The sequence below is a fragment of the Pleurodeles waltl genome, chromosome 5, assembly GCF_031143425.1.
Source record: "Pleurodeles waltl isolate 20211129_DDA chromosome 5, aPleWal1.hap1.20221129, whole genome shotgun sequence".
NCBI classification, from domain to species: Eukaryota; Metazoa; Chordata; class Amphibia; order Caudata; family Salamandridae; genus Pleurodeles; species Pleurodeles waltl.
In genome coordinates, this window is record NC_090444.1 from 1,775,739,744 (window position 1) to 1,775,757,278 (window position 17,535).

The 17,535-nt window shown below is 46.9% G+C and overlaps 1 protein-coding gene across 3 annotated transcripts in view; it reads right to left on the reverse strand.

Moving 5' to 3' along the window:
- The window catches only part of BABAM2 (BRISC and BRCA1 A complex member 2), a 795,977-nt gene that overhangs the window by 592,232 nt on the left and 186,210 nt on the right, over nt 1–17,535 (reverse strand). For all 3 annotated transcript variants that reach the window (XM_069236219.1, XM_069236221.1, XM_069236218.1), the window contains exon 6: nt 16,319–16,393. In XM_069236219.1, the coding sequence (XP_069092320.1) occupies nt 16,319–16,393 (75 nt within the window). The remainder of the gene's footprint in view (nt 1–16,318; nt 16,394–17,535) is intronic.

The following is a 17,535-nucleotide window of genomic DNA, read 5'->3' on the forward strand; positions in this document are numbered from 1 at the left end:
ACTTCCAGGTCATAAATTGCAATCATTCTAATATATCGCTAGGGCTCCCGATTTTATGGTAAATATTTTTTCAATATTTACGTCTGTATTTATCCATATTTATTTTTGGCACATCCTATTGGTATTCATCAATATTTACCTTGTGTTTTGAGAATCAATGGAGTTGTTAAACAGTATATTTCCACATTTATTTAACTCTTAGCCGTGCACTCATACGTAGAAGCCTGCCGCGTTTTAGCTAAGTAGCCATATATATCAAAACACTACACCCATGGGCGCATATTAGCTTTATACTACAAATATATGTTAGACGTGTGCCTGTATTTAAGGAGATCTGATCCTGTTTCATAACTCCCTTTCTGTCCATCTGCTCAGCTTTTGCCTGGGATTCATGAAAGAGAGCATGGGCAGTCTTTCACAAACAGCACAAGTTTCAGTATTTTTTTACTTTTGAATATAAATACAGACAGGAAACACATTGTTTCCTGACTGTATTCTCTGTACAAATCAATACGTTCAGAAAACTGGGAGCTTATATAAAGCACAGTCCACAACCACAATCATTGTACTATGTTTTATAGCTTGAATTTCTGTTCCTCCTGGACATTCACTCTTAACATATAACATACTTGTCTACAAGTATGGATGATATGTGATTCCTAACCCTCACTGTCTTTTGTAACTTTTTTTGTACATTGATTTAAACACTTGCATGATTTATTGTGCATATGTGACATCCTACTCTGGGATGAATAGTGCTGTAAAATAATTAAATAAAAACAAGTAGGTGACATTTATATAATTGTTTGTGTAATGACATACACACAGAATTGTTTTGCATTCTTACAGTGCATGCATACCTCTTACATAGAAGGCTGAACAAAGTCAAAACTTGCCTCCATGTCATAGTTTCACTACAGTAGTTATGAAGTGATAAGTTGTGTGCCTTTGTTTCTTCCCACTGCTTTGGCATCTAAGTCTTAGGCACCAGATAGCACCCAAAAAGGACGATACTTGACAAAAGAAAGGCTAATCGCCCTTTAAATCACCTTTGTTTTGGGCCTGGCTAGATCTGAAAATATGAAAGCCCTCCCTTTGACTGCAGGGTGCTGCTCCAAACAGAATGCAGACAACGTGCTGACTCGGTTCAATCATGTCCCAGTGTTAGAAAATGACACCAGGTCAAATTCAGCAACACAAAAAGATGATGGACGGAATGCTGAACACTGTCAAACATTCACCCCTAGTAACAGACCTGGGCTTAAACCATTGTTTTTTTGCTCAACACGCCACCCCAGTTTGGACCAGGCATATACAGATCAGTCTTGACCCTGCTCCCGATGGGAGCAGTCCAGTCTGAACTGCCAGGCCAAGTCTTCACTAAACTGGAAATGAGCATTCTAGGACCGGTTTTGGGGTACCACCCCTCATCAGCTAGGCTAGCTTGAATCCAGTGGCACTACAAGCACGGGACCTCACATCTAGGCGGTATCGAGGGGGGCTGATTGCGGCAACTGCCCGGTCTCCAGCACGTGCTAGCACAGAGCATGCTTCAGCTGCGGGTATCTAAATCATTCAGCTTCCGCCATATCATAATCATGTCAAAGTACGTTGAATGTCTCCGGCGCCTGTCCCCCCCGAGATATCGCTAAGGTGGTCTATTCCCAATAGAGGCCATCTCTGAAACCCACCCAGGGCCCTGAGTTCCCCCAGTAGGTTGCTGCACCACAATGGGGTTTGGGCAGACAAAGTAGATCCCAATCTCAAATAGCGTGTGGTGTCATTCCACGCCCTCACTACCGTTTCAGTTTGCACTGGCAACGTTCTCACACTTGAGCGGGTGTACAAGGCGGACTCATAGTCCTTTCTTCCCATCGCATCTCTGTCCACTTGGAATGCTGGGTCCCCTGATCTGCGAAGGCCTAGTCATTAATGGTCACCAATTGCGTTGCCCAATAATCACATAGGGGATTCGGGACAGCCAGGCCTCCCTCGTATACCCCTTGCTTCAACTTTTGTAATGCTATGCGGGAGCAGTCTCCGTCCCACAGCAGCAGCCTCACTTCTCGATCCAGCTGTTGAAACCCTGCCGCCAGTATCCTATAAGGAGTATTTTAAAAACATATAGGAGCTGCTGTAACATCATCATTTTGTAGAGGGCGGCCCTCCCCATCAAGGAGAGTGGTAAGGCCCTCCAGTGCCCCACAAATCTATGGAATCTATTTAGCTGGTGTTGCAGGTTCCTCTGGAGAAAGCATTCCTGACTCCTGGTGACATACATTCCTAGGTACATAAAGCCCTTCTGGCTGAATGGTGCAGTACAATCTGGGGAGCAATTAGGGGGGAGCCCCGCCAGGAGGGAGACCAGTGACTTGTCCCAATTAATTTGGTAACCAGAATGCTACCCAAAGATGCAGAGAATCGGCATAATTCTATCAATGGACCATCAGGGTTGGTGACATATAACAAAATGTCATCTGCGTACAAAGAAATGTGCTCCTTCCACGCTCCGCCAGACCCTATACCCCTGATTAAGGGGTCCTGATGGATCCAGGCCGCCAGGGGCTCAAGTGCCAGCGCAAATAGGAAAGGGGAAAGCAGACACCCCTGTCGAGTGTTCCTGCGCAGGGCAAAGGGTCTCGAAAGCGTGACATTAACCTGCACTGTTCCCGGTACAGGAGTCATCCAGTCCAGGAACTGTGGCCCGAAATCAAACCTCTTGAGAGTGGCAAAGATGTATGGCCACTCTACACTATCGTAGGCCATCCTGGCATTGAGGGATAGAAGTGCCGCCTGTTCAAGGCTCAGGTTATCCGTCATATGGAGAACCACGTATAGGCGCCACAGATTCAGGCGCATGCTTCTTTGTCGCATGAAGCCGGATTGATCCGGGTGTATCAGCTTTGTGATGACCAAGGGTAACCTGGTTGCCAAGATCTTCGCTAGGACTTTGACCTGCGTGTTGAAAAGGGAGATGGGCCTATAAGAGGCACATTGTGTTGGGGGTCTGCCTTTTTCCGGAACCACTACTATGGGTGCGGCCCTCTGATCTGTCGGCTGAAACATGGCCAGCATATATTTGGCCACCTTACTCCCCATTAATTTAAAATATTCTGCTGGGAATCCATTTGGCCCCGCTGCCTTGCCCGACTGCAGAACACGCAGTGCCAAGGCGACCTCCTCCTCAGTCAGCTCCACGTCCAGGGCTTCTCTGTCTTCCTCTGAAAACCCTGGCACAGGAGGTCCATACAATCACCTTCAGTCATCTGGGTCACCAAGGTGTATACCTCCTCGTAATGTATAGCGAAGGCCTCCGCAAAGGTGTTGTTCCACGCGCAGAGGATTCCCTCCCTATTCCGTACCTCCCTGACCCAGGACCGTTCCCAGTCCCTCTTATCCAGACATGTAAGCAGTTTATTGGCTTTGTCACCCACGTGGTGTAGACGCCGTTGGGATGCCAGTGAGTATTGTTCTACCAGCTCACCCAACTCCTGTCTCTTGAGCCGCACCTGGTATAGCAGACCACTATTCTCCCCCCCATCCTGCTGACAGCGGACCTCAGGGGCTTCAATTTTCCATTCAAGCACTGCACACTGCAGTCTGTGCTCCTTTTTCTTGCCCCCTATCAGGTCCTGTATGTGGGCCCTAACAATTGTATTGGACGCCTCCCACAAGATACCGGCTGAGTCCACTGAACCCTGATTTTCTATACAATATTGTAAAACCCTCTTACTCACTTTATCCATAAAGGTCTTGTCTTTCGGATGCCAAGGGTATAGTATAGTCAGCAGGGAATATGATTGTGTGGAGCCCAGAAGTGTGACACCCACAGGGGAGTGATCCGAGATCCCTCTTGGGTAGTGCCTAGCCACCCTGAACCTCCCAACATGTGCCCATGTGGTAAACAGATAATCCAGCCTCAAAGTGCTGCCATGAGGTAGAGAGTAGTAAGTGAAGTGACTTTTCTCAGGATTGTGTTCCCTCCACAGGTCGGCTAAGCTGAATGAGTCAGGAAAAGAACGCAGTGGCTCCGAGGTATCGGGCGCCCTCGCTCATGAGACTCTGTCCAACCCTGGGTTGGCTACAAGGTTCAGGCCACCCCCCCAAAATGAGGAGCCCCAGCGGGAGGTCCAAAAGCAGGGCACCGAGGTCCATAAGAACAGGCCCTTGAAACCTCAGTGGGGCACAGACTGAGCATATGTTGAGCGTGTGACCCTCCCACACTCCGGAGATTGCCATATATCGTTCTGATGTGTCCCACCAAGTGCGGGTCACAATGAATGGTATTAATTTTTGAAGGAGAATACCCACTTTCCTAGAGACTGTGGTGTATTCTGTGTGTGCCAGGAGCTGATACCAAAAACTGTCCAGTGTGAATGCCATCTGAGAATATTTCTGTACTTGAGGAGGATGCTACATCTATCCCCCCAACCCCACTCTCCTCCCCTCCAGTGTACCTCCTCACCCCAAGCTCTGCAACCGCTCAGTGAATGCCAGTGCAACAGCAAAAAAAACAACAATGTAAAACAAGAAATTGCAGTTTAACAAACCCAGACTATGAACTCCCCCCACCCTGCTACCCCGCCAAGCGGGCTTTGAACTGCCCGCCCCACCCCCCCCAACTAGCAGAGCGCCTGTCGTCCTTCACAATGCAAACTCATGCATGGTTGGGCTTGCACCACCATTTTCAATCCGGACCATTTGATATCAAAAACTCGAATCCCCAAGAATTTCAGTGTCCTGCATCGCCCATTATATCTAGCTGGTCTTTGGTCTTTCAACCAGTCCCCTCTCCAAATGTATGAGGGGATGCAACCTGCTCCCACTAGGCAGCACCAACATGAGGTTCAGCTGGTCGTGAACTCCGTGGTTCTCTGCAGCCAGTTATTCTCCTCGCAGGGCAAAGAATACATTTGTAACCCAGACTCAGCAATTGTCATGGCAGCTGCTTAACAAACTCGACAATCTATGGCGTCGGTGACCACGCTGCAGCTGGTCCAGAATCCTGCTTGTGCGGTAGGCGGTCCACCTTCACTCCGCTGCCAGATCCGCCTCTGTCTCTTTGCTGACTACCACGGCCCGCGACCCCTTGAGCCACTCCCAGGCCTCCTCCAGCGTGGCAAAGGACATGACTTGCTTTCTGCGAACATATGAAGGCGCGCTGGAAAGAGCATAATATATTTAAGCATGTGCTCACGCAGGGCTTTTTTGACATCCTGGAAGCTTTGTCTTTGTCGTTGGACTTTGAACATGAAATCTGGGAAGAACCGGATGGTAGCATTCTCATACTGGAGGTCACCTCGGGATCTAGCAGCCTGCAGGATTGCATCTCTGTCCCTGAAGTTAAATACCCTTGCAATGATTACCCCTGGAAGGGCTCTCGGTCACACAGGAGGGACGGGCACCCTGTGTGCCCTTTCAATGGCAAAAAACGTGGATAGTCTTTTGGGGCGAAGGGCCTCAGTAATTAGGGCCTCCAAAAATAAATTGACACTGGGGCCCTCGGCCCCCTCCAGTACTCCGACCACTTTAATATTGTCCCGTTGTGACCTCCATTCTTGACCTTCCAAGGGCGCCATACTTCTCTCGTGGTCTTTGGTGAGGAATTGCACCTGGCTCTTGAGTGTCTTGGATGTGGACTGTAGACAAGCAATATTCATTTCAGCGGTAGTGACCTTTTCTGTAACTTTTTTAAGGTCTGCACAAAGAAGGGTAACATTCAGTTTGGGCTCTAGCGAACCCTTAAGGTCTTGAATGGAGGCCCACGGTCCATGCCGGCCCTCCATCCGCCAGCCCCTGAGTGACCCCTCTGCCTGCCTCAGGACTGCTTATTTGTCCCTTTTGTTTGTCTGCGGAGGGAGCTGCCCGTCTGTAGGTCTCAGTCAATTAGCACACTAATTGTGTGCCGCACAATTCCCAGCGGTCACCACCTCTCCTCGATCGGCCCTGGTGAAGTCCCCAAGTTGCCAGCAATCCCTTCCCTGGTGTGCAACCGTCATTAAATCTGAAGCGCAGACCTCTCACCTGTCAACTTCCTCCATTCACGCACAGCGCCAGTTCCAGGTTGTCTCACCTTTGGGGATGCGCTGCACCTCCAGCACCGCAGATAGACTAGCAGGGGAGCCAGCTGTCCCCGCTGGCACGGGGATCACTTCATGTGCGCTGCTCCTCCAGCAGCCACAGTTAGTAGGTCCCCCGCAGCACAGTCCCCGGGGCCACTCATCAAACTCCCGACAGTCCCAAATGAGCAGATCTCCAAACAGCTGCGTCAGCGGGGGGCCCCAAAGGGTAATCCGCCGGGCCCCGCCACAACAACGACCAGCCAGCAGCTGTGTCCCATGTCCCTGGGACCCGGCCGCCCTCAACTGGGCCAGATGTCAAGTCCGGCTGCAGCTTACAGGGCTCTTGTTTCTCTCTTGCCCCTCCGGTGGTACCACATTAGAACCCTCCTCTCCAGGTATGTCAGGCGAGCAGGCAGCTAGTAACCATGTGCCTCCGCCGGCAATCGTAGCCCCCAGGCGCATGCCCCACTTGATTCACTCGACAGCTGTAACTCAGCCTTGGGGGTCCACGCAGTCTCCACTGGGCCGGGGCGGGGAGAGTGTTGGGGGCCAGGAGCTTCCAAGCGCGGGCCGAACCGCGGCCCACGACTACTACTTCTCTGGCCCGCTGCCCGCCTTCAGCCACTCCCAGTCGGGGCCCCCTGCCGCCACAGCGCCAGTCCCGCTCCACCAGGTATGGGAGGAGGGTAGGCAGCTCCCTCCGCACATCAGCACCAAGTCTCTGCACCAGACAGCAGCTCGATCGTGGGACTCCCCAGCTCTCCTCCTGCACGCACTGTGTCCCGGGTGGCCGCGCCACCCACCGCAGGCGACACACAACAATCTGTGGATTCTGAGGGGCCCCAGCTCCCAGGAATCCCTCAATCTGGCCCCTTGCTGCTCCTGCAACCCACACAGCACCAGTTTCTGCATGCAGAACGGATGGATGAACGGATAATGGGGGGGGGGGGATTCGATAAGCAGTTACGAAGCTCTGCTAAATGGCAGCCATCTTGGATGGCAATTAGCCACACCCCATACATTGTTTTTACTTAACTTGATTGTGTTTTGAAGAGAAATACAGAAAACATTGAAAATGTTTATTTAGTGCATACAACAAAACAGCCATTAAACAAGCACAGATATTCATTTAAATAATATGCACATAAAATATTCATACAGTTATCTTTATGGCAACTCTGTTACTCTACTACCTAATGGCGAAACCAGAAACTGTTTTTGTAGTGGTTGCAGTATACAGCACTGTGCGCACGTGCATGCACAAGCCGAACTTGCAAGCTTCCATTCCTTTATGTGTGTGTACTTAGGGGTATCCAATGTAATACTAGGAATATGCTTCCGATCTGTATATGCCTGAGATAGCAAACACTCCTTTGGCCTTGGGGTCGATCCCCCTGACACTGGTGAAACCAGTGACAAGGAAACTCCCACAGTGCAAATGAAGGGAGAGTGAGTTAAAAGAATTGCCCTGTCCTTGTGAACCATATTTGTATGTCTCAAAACCCACAAAACTTGCTTATGTGCCTGTCAGACCTTATGGGCAATAACAATAGCATCTTGCATGAAAACAGTTTGAAGGATGCCATTGGAAAGTATAGCTTTAGAGTCAGTCTCAAGGAACTGGTGAAATTGCTGTCCCAGAGGGAAAAATGCATGATGCAGTTAGGTGTCTCTCGATGGCTGTGGTGAAGGATTTCCTAGGTCTTTCCTGTTGACAACTATGCCCACAGGGGTAGGTGTTGCAGGTAACTACCTGCACATCTCTCTCCAAATGGTGTTTAGAAAAAGATAAAACTTCACCAAGTAACCTAATGCTCAGCAACATCAGAAAACATACTCCAGACAGTGTGTCATACCACTTAAAAATATACAACATGTGTACAGTTAAAATGTCAGTATATTGTTACAACACTTAGAGGGTGACAACAATCATATATTCCTATATGCGTAAAAGATATATATATATATATATATATATACACACATATCAGTGTGTGTACTGCCATATTTGATAATCAAATATAGATGTTGTTTCTTATTGATCTGAAGTGTCCTTTACCCTGAATTATGCTTGCCAAGTTTCATGGCTCCAGTAGGCCCAGAAGCTATTTTATTAGGGAAAGTACATGTGCACAATTCTGCAAAGCATAACCTTGTTTTCAGTGTTGGAGACTGGAAGCGGGATTCTTAAAAAATAACAAACTCAGTATTATATTCATGAAAGTTATCTTCTCCTCAGGGATATCTGGTACTTCCTCCCGGAGAAGATCTTACCACCTGCTCATTAGATAAGGCTTGGCTGAAAGCAAGAAATTCCTGTTATGTCATTAGGGTCCATAGACTTCTATTGAAAGAAAACATTCATAAACTGCCCTAAATTTCACGTAATTTAGCATTAAACTATTAAGTGTCCCTCTTCCAGAGAGAGCTCTGATCAGCTGAAATGACAATTGTCTTTTGATGATTGGCTGTGCTGCTTGCTCTTTTTGCATTAAATGCATGTTAGACTGGAGGCCTTCTAGACATGTTGTGTTTAGTTTTTAAGGTAAGCAATGGCAATACCAGGAATAAAAAATGCATTTGCAGCAACGCAGGCCGCGCAAACCTAGTTAGTGCGTAGTGTCAGCCAACCACTAGGGCTCCCATCCAAAGAGATCCGCCATTCAGCTTATAGCCGCTCTCCCGCAAACATACCCGTTTACATCATTCGCACTTCTGCCAACAAAAGCTGGCCGCAGCCAACAGAGCACAGATTTGGGGTTTTCTCCCTTCATGTCTCCCCCGTATCTGTGAGCTTCTTCAGCCGCCTGCACCATCCTGGCACTTGCAGCAGTCCATCCGGCCTCTCCCTCTTCTGCTCATTCTCTCTCCTCCCATGGCCAGGTAAGGGATGCCACATACATGCAGCACTTGATGCTGACACCTAACTGCTGCAACACATCCTATCATGTCCTGCTCATTAACCTAAGGTTTAGAACACAAATAGTGTACTAAAAAATGTGACCGCAAAAGCGGATTGAGGTGTTCTATACTTGAAAAACGCTCAAGGCGTGATCACAAAGGCTGACACTGACTGCAGCCTCCTGAGGAGGTGACCATAAACTAATCAGTGCCAGTGTGTGTGTGTAGTTCAGTGAGGAAAAGGGAAACATCCTGGAAGATCAGATGGTTCAGCTGTGGCTGCTTTAACAGTGCTGTACTAGAAGGGGAGGCGACTAAGCAATTCTGCAAATGAGAAGAAAACTCACCAGCCTGGCGCTAATGGAACTGATAGCCTCTGGTTATGTCATGGACCTTCACTGAGGGGACCAGATGTCCCGGATTTCAGTGGGCTGTCCCGATGTCCAAACAGTTTTCTTAATTTAAAGTACATGTCCTAATTTTATTTTTTTTGCACAAAGGCCAGGTCATTCTGCACAGCAGAATTAAAAGGTATGCTTTCCTTTCACAGGCCTCTCTGAAGAATAAAAAAAAAATGTAACACACAAATATAAGCACACATTTACAAGTCTAGTATTATTACATATATATATATATATATATATATATATGTATATATGTAGGTATACATATAGATAGATAGATAGATAGATAGATAGATAGATAGATAGATAGATAGATAGATAGATTTATACACTGACATACATACATACACGCGCATACATATTTACAGGGCAACAAAAACGGGACAGGCATGATATAGACGTAAGACTAAAGTCTGTAGTCCTACATTTATATCTAGCCTGTCCCGGTTTTTGCTACTCAGAACCTGGTCACCCTAACGCTCACTCCTTTTGTGGATGAGTCGTGATAAAATGGGCGTAACAGTGTTATCCAGGTGCAGTGAGGCCAGGCAACCATGCTTCGAACTGCGGAGCATCCCACATAAAGGCAGGCTTGGTACTGAGGAGATCCACTGATCTGAATGTCCATCGGTGCTGCATGTTGGCTTACAGGCACTATTCCTGCCCAACAGCCAGGTTCAAGCAAAGGGTTAAGGGTCCGGGACCTCTATCATCCACAGCACTAGACTGCAGCTAAGAATGGAGGGAATGCAATGTCGTCCCAGGGCGGCAGGACCAGGCACCGGTGCTACCAAGACCAGCAGCAACCACCACCCAACCAGGTACGGTTTTAAAGAGGTTCCTTAGATTAAAGTGAATAGATATGTTAATCATATGCACACATAGTAATCATTTTTTTTAACTGTTGGGTTCCATTAACACAGGTGAACCCGGTAAAAGTCAAATTATTTTGCCATCATAAAACCATTTCAAATGTATATTTAAAAGACTAAATTAAAAGATGTAGCTCAGTGATTGCCAGTCTGTGGTCCAGGCACCCCTAGGAGTCCGCGAAGCCTCCCCAGGGGTCTGTGACTGCTCAGGAAATTAACTAATATTAACAGATTAATAAAGTGTATATAAATTAAGTGGCTAAAAGTACAATTGAAATTTTTTAAATATGCTGTTAATGTCAAGAAATTTAAAAGTGATCGATGTATGGCTTCCATTGGGTTTAGAAAAGCTCCAAACTTCCGATTAAAATTAAAAGTTTTACTTTTTTTATCTTATTTGTTTTCAAATTAAATAAAATGTGTTGTCATTTCTGTAAGTGTTTGATGGAATGCTTGTTTCTATATTTTTTGTGTATTGTTTTGTAGTAAATCATCGACAGTGTTCAGGCCTGGGTCCCCAACTTCTAGTAATGACTCAGTAATGGGTCCCCGGATTCCAATAATGATTCAGTGGGAGTCTCTGGGTTCCATTAATGATAAATTGGGGTCCACACAAGTCAAAAGGTTGGGAAACACTGCTGTAGGTAATCACTTCCCACATCACCCCACCGCAGCTCTTTTCCCAGCTGGAGCTGTTACTTCTTAATAACCCTCACCCTCCCTGTGACCTTCACCACGACCGCCACCCCCTCTCCACTGTAAACCCCTGGAACCACTGCAGCACCACTCGCTGCAAAGCCCTCACTGCACACACGCTCCATTACTTTGTAGCCATTCACCTTTCACTCCCGTTCTGTCCAGGAAAAATAAGAAACGTCTTAGGAAAATCCACAATTAGTCATTTATTGGTCAGGAAAACAAAGCTCTACACTTGTACAGAAATGGTAGCGACAGACCATCAAGAGGGAAGATGAAAATTGAGTTCAGTTGCAAAGTGGAAATGATAGAATGGCCACCTCCTGCTCAACTGATAGATACTAAGGTCCTGTCCAAAATCAGACTGCCACTAAAGCCACAGAGTGGTAATAATCCCCAATGGCAGCCGAAAGAGGAAGGAAGAGTCTTAGCTGGAAGTATGAACCCGGGGGTCCTTGGTAAAACAGCTGCAACAGGAAGCTCAAAAAATCACGACCAAACTGCCCAAGGTCAAACGTCCACCCTCAGTCGGCACCCCCCGAAACCATCATTCTGATCTCAATGCCAGGACCCAGGATGGTGCAGGAGGTGAACCAGGACGCATCTCCTCACATGGAGCACACCCTATGCTAACTAGAGTGGTGGAGTCCCATGAGAACCGTGTCCAACCAGAGAGCTATGAGACCTTTATCGAGGCAACACGTCTTGGGGGTGCCCTTGAGGAAACAAGAGAACAATCAAGTGATTCCACCTCTTTGAGATTCTCATCTTGGGTCCCAAGACCACCATGACCCCTCGCAAACTCTCCTGCTCACTAGATTAGTGAAGATCCCATGTATCAAGCAACCACTGTGGTAGAGCAAAGAATAAGTACAGATGCCACAATTACATCAGCTCTGCATTCCACAAAAGACCATACGACAGCATGCTATCATTGCCGCACTCAAAAGATAGGGGGACTCATACCCTAATTTTTCATCCAACATATAAATATCAGGGCACCTGGGATATCCTAAATGGAAGCAACCTCATGAGAATCTGCAACGCTATCCAAGGACAAGAACAATTAAACAGTAAAGATCTTGAATATGTAGCCTTTTCAGCACCTAGAAAGGGTGACTCAAGCGAGTGCACGGAAGTTTGTTTTAGCAGTGCGGGGATAGTGCAGTTCCTGTTGTCAAAGTCAGAAGTATTCAAGCAATGGGGTATAGAGCTTAAGAAAGTAAACAGAGTGAAATATCCAACTTTCCCTACCCCTCAAATGGCCAATGTAAAATTGGCGCACTGTCAGTAAACCCCTGGGCAGCCAATAAAAGATCAATCCTGCAGCACTCCAAGGGGGCATCCTCCGCCTACATCACAGGGCCAAGAGAGTTCATAATCTCCATTGCACAGGAGAAACCAGCAACAAGATTTTGCCAGGAAGCAGACTTGCAAAAAGAGGAAGTTAGTAGGAACAAATTATCCCCTTGATCCTAATGCAGCCTTGCATCTCAAGGACGGAGCTGGAATCCAGCAACACCAAAATTCTCAAACTCTTGAACTCTGTCTAAATGTAATACAAAAGTAATATCCTGGAACATAGCGGGGGCAAGCAAAATCACTCATGACCCAAACTTGGACCCATTTTTCAGAGAGTTTGATATCATCAGTCTACAAACTTGGAGAGAGCATGAAATTCCATTAGCAGGGTTCCAAGAATTCTTAAGCCCAGCTGCAAAAGCAATGTCCAGACGGCATAACCACAAGTAAATCGTTAAATGCAAGGAGTACTGACCAGCTACCAGTTCACATATTAGCAGTCATCACTGAAAAATGGCTTTTGGAACGGGCATCAATATCGTTCATAATATTAAACATTTACATCAATCCCAACACAGCTCACAAACAGCATCTGTTAGATACAGTGGAAAATGAAGTGCTATCTCTAAGAGCCTCATACGGGAACACCTCCTGGGTCATCACAGGTGATTTCAACCTAAACATGGCCAACCATGGGAAAAGAAGTGCCAGAGAAGGAGCCTTGGATCAATGCCAAGGCATCACGCAGCAAGTATCGCACTTCAGGCACACCTAGACCAGGAATGGATCAAAGAAGTTGACGCGTAAAAACAAAAGAACAGCCGTCCCCCATGGTTCATTTTCAATCAACTGGTACGTGGGCTGCAAGGACCCTAAGTAACACTGTGCCCGAGGTAAAGTGGATCAAGTGGATCTCCAAACTGTACGGCTGTCGACACTGATGCAAAAATCTTTATGGATTGCCAGTTTCAGGAACTGAAAGACTGGGCAATTAAACTGAATTTAATACCTCTGAACCAAACAGGTGTCTGTCCCTCATCGAGCACTTCTGACAACCTGACAGCAGCCATGCTGGCTGAACAATATACAAAATAGGAAATGGCTTTGTACACCTGCTTTCTGGACCTATCTAAAGCTTTCGACTCCTTGGAGCGGCACAGACTGTGGAAGAAGTTAGTAGATCTAAATTTCTCACCGAAACTGCTAAGTGGAATACAGCTTTTATATCCTGACAACTGGGCCGGGGTAAAAGTTGGCGGAAATGGAAGAGTGTCCACTAAAATCCAGATAGATAGAGGCGTTAAGCATGGGTGCTACTAGCCCCTATGCTATCCAATGTATATCTGGCAGATCTGTGCACACAATTGAATACGTCCACTTCCCATCCCCCCCAAACTGGGCCATCAACTTCTAACATCATTATTATATGCGGACAACATCGTCCTATTGAATCTTTCAGGCACGGGGCTTCAAAAAGTTTTAAACACCCTTGATCAGTATTGTAGGACAAACATGCTGCTGGTAAACCTGGAAAAAACCAAGGTAGTCATCTTTGGCAGGCGTGCAATCAAGAAAAAGAAAAAGCAGTGGCTCTGTGGAAACCAACTTGTGGGAAGAAGTAGTAGCTACAAATACTTGGGGGTCCGGCTGCAGGAGCGGTGATCTCACCGCTTGCACCTAAACACCTTGAAAACCAGAATGCCATCCCAACTTGCATCTCTTCAATCCTGTCTACGAATTTGCAAAGCCCAACCTGGAGCCCACTCCTCATGATGATTAAGGCAAAGTTTTTGCCCTCCCTGGCATATGGTCTGGAAACTTATCCTGGCAAGTTTAACGATTTCATGAACATTGACCAGAATAGTTTTTCGCATTCTTTTCCGCCTGCCATACAGTTCTTCACCAGCACAAATCAGATTGGAATTCAGGCTACAAGACCAAACCTTGGTACAGGACGGGGCTCTCCTCAAATATGCCTCTTTGCTAAGACAGGCGCACCCGAAAACACTAAAAGCACTGAACTGGGAGGAAACAGACCTGAACTTACTGGTGGTCTCAAATTTATAGTCAGATAAAATTGACTTGGCAATTAACCATCTACAGGTAGAACAGCTGTGGAAAAAGACCCCACCGCATAAAGTATTCAAGCAACTATTAAATAAACAAATCAATCGGCTATCGTGGAACAAGGATAAAGACAAGTTCAGCCTACGATCCCATTCATGGGGGACTATTAACACGTATAAGGCTCCGACAGCACAGCCATACCTGGCAGAAATATTTTAAAAGTCTCTAAAAATAAAGGTGCTGCACCCTAAATTTGGTCTACTCCTCACATTGGATGCAGTTCCAAAATGGCTCAAATCCCCAAACAACTGGAGATGCAGTCTATGTGCATACCACTGGGAAGACTTTGTACACTTTACACTTTGAAACCGTCAATGAGTCTTTTGCTGGGACCAACAACATATCATTCTCTGGGCCATGAACGAGACATTTACTGTAGCGATCAATGTGTCAATCACAAGGTCCACAACAAGTCATTCCCTGAAGCCAATCAACAAGTCATTCAGTGGGAGCCATCAACAAGTCATTCACTCGGGACTTCAACGAGTTATTCACTGGTGGACATCAATGAGTCATTTACTAGAGGGCCACAGACGAGTCATTCACTAGTGGACCACCTATGGGTCAGTCATTGGGGACCATCAGAAAGCCATTCACTGGAGTCGATCAACAAGTTATTCATTAGGGACCATTAATGAGTCATTCAGGGGGGGGCCATCAACAGGTCGTTAAGTTGGGACCATCCACGAGCCATTCACTGGGGACTATCAATAAGTCATTCACTGGGCCTCAAGGAGTCACTCAATGGGGAACCATCAACAGGTCATTCACTGGAAGGCATTGACCAGTCATTCAATGAGATTCCAGCAATGAGTCATTCACTGAGACAACACATTAGTCACATATCACCCTGTCATCAGGTCATCACTGTAGCGTCAATGAGTCATTCACTGGGGCCACCTAACAGTTATTCATTAGGGACCATTAATGAGTCATTCGGGGGGGCATCAACAGGTCGTTCAGCTGGGACCATCAATGGGACATTCACTGGGGACTATCAACAATTCATTCACTGAGCCTCAAGGAGTCATTCAGTGGGGAACCATCAACAGGTCATTCACTGGAAGGCATTGACCAGTCATTCACTGAGATTCCAGCAATGAGTCATTCACTGAGACAACACATTAGTCACATACACGTGACAATCAATGATTCAATCACTGGGGCTATCACCCTGTCATCAGGTCATCACTGTAGAGTCAATGAGTCATTCACTGGGGCCACCTACGAGTTACTCAGTGGGGCCATCAATGAGTCTTCCGCTGGGACCAACAACGTATCGGTCACAGGGCCTTGAACAAGGCATTTACTCCGGCCAATAATACGTCATTCACTGGGGCCAGCCTCTGGGCCAGCCTTCAACAAGTCATTCACTGGGGTCAATCAACGAACCATTTGTTAGGTCTATGAACAAATCATTAATTGTGGCCATCAGCATGCCATTCACTGGGACCACCAAGGAGTCATTCTCTGAGGCCAATCACAAAGTCATTCATGTGGGTCTACCAAAGAGCCATTTACTGACCACTAGCTCTCGCTGGTCACTCTTAAAACAGGTCGCACTAACAAAGGTCCTGAGACAGCAGAACGCAGTGAGCGAAGTATGCTGAGAAGTGGAAGGAAAAGTGCGAGAAGGCATGGGGTGCATCTGGTGGCGGGAGGCAAAGGTGGAGCTGGAACTGGGGTTCGTGTCGGAATCAAGGGCCTGGTCCCCATATCCTGCTACAAACACTGCTAAGGAAGCCCCAGTCCCAGGGCTTGCAGGGACCAGGACAGCAGCACCGGCAAGTGACCGTCTCAGTGCTAAGGAACCCTGTTCCAGAGCCAATCCAGACATTTCCGCTCACTGCGCACGCACACAAGCCATGTGCTCTTGGAAGCTTTCAAGGCCGCCCCGCTTCCCGCTTCTTCCTCTGCGCATCACCGCGGAATGCTTTCACAAGCACACTCTTACCTTGAGGAGGTATGTGGGGATATTGCTGAAATCCACTGGCAACTTCAAAAGGAACCGCGCCGAGAACTCGCCAGTCTGCGGAAAAAAAACAGAGAACAGTGAGCTTGAGGGGCGGCGAGAACTCCGTGAACCGGCTGAAACCTCCGCCAGATGCCTGCTCGGGCCAGACCGGTTTCCAGCTGCAGTTTGTAAACACTTCAGAGAAGTTCAAAGGCGCAGCACTAGAAAACATGTCTGCCTGGTAGCGTCTCTAATAAGTCACTCTGCAGGCAGACACTGTTGACGGAATCTGTCTGCAACGTGACTTAATGTGGTAACTTTAAGAGAAAGCATGTTTTTTTCCGTATTAAACCACTTTGTTGTGTCGCTGAGGCGTGAAGTGTGGAGACGAAACTTTCAGCACTGGTCCCCTAACTATGGGAAAATATTGTCAGCAAACAAATAACCTCCGGTCGTTTTTCCTTTAACAGATACAGTTGGTGCTGGTGACATTGCACATAATAAAACCTAACAAAGTTTTAATAACTGCTAGAACAGCAATTCTCCTATTTATTAGCGCTGTACTTTGAAGATACCACATTTGTTGTTAGTTAATGTATAAAACCCTGATGGGCGAAAGACTGAGGTTGCCTTGCCTGGATTTGAACTTGTGAACTGTAGGCCACATGCAGATGTCAGCGGTGAGAGTTTTACTCACTGAGGCTCCATGCCACAAAAATGCGTTTCGATACAAAACGACATCAATAAAAGTGCGTGCACCTGGGCAAAGCACCAGGACTTGTCACAAGTGTGGCACTTCATTAAATCTCAGTGTGGTTGAGCCATAAACAGACATACCATCTTTCATTATATTTTTCTATGTGTCATTTAACCAATGAACAACTTTCAATTTTAACTGAAATAACCTTTCATTTAAGCACTCAAGAGTGAAAGACGTTTCAGTATCTTTATAGCACTTCAGAGCAGCGTCACCTCTGTAGGCGCTACTGACTTTGAATGCTGCAGAAACATGTAAAATACAAAAGGCCCTGTCCCAGCAAGAAGAAATTACATGGTGGAAACCACTAGTCCTGCCGGCCCCCAGATTCAAAAGCAACAAGCTGTGGCCAGGCCAAGTCAAAGAAGCACTGGACGTAAAACAAGCCCCTATCTTCAATAAGGCCCCGAAGCATTGTGGTGGACGGAGTCCTTGCATTTGTCGTTTCATTTCTAGATCC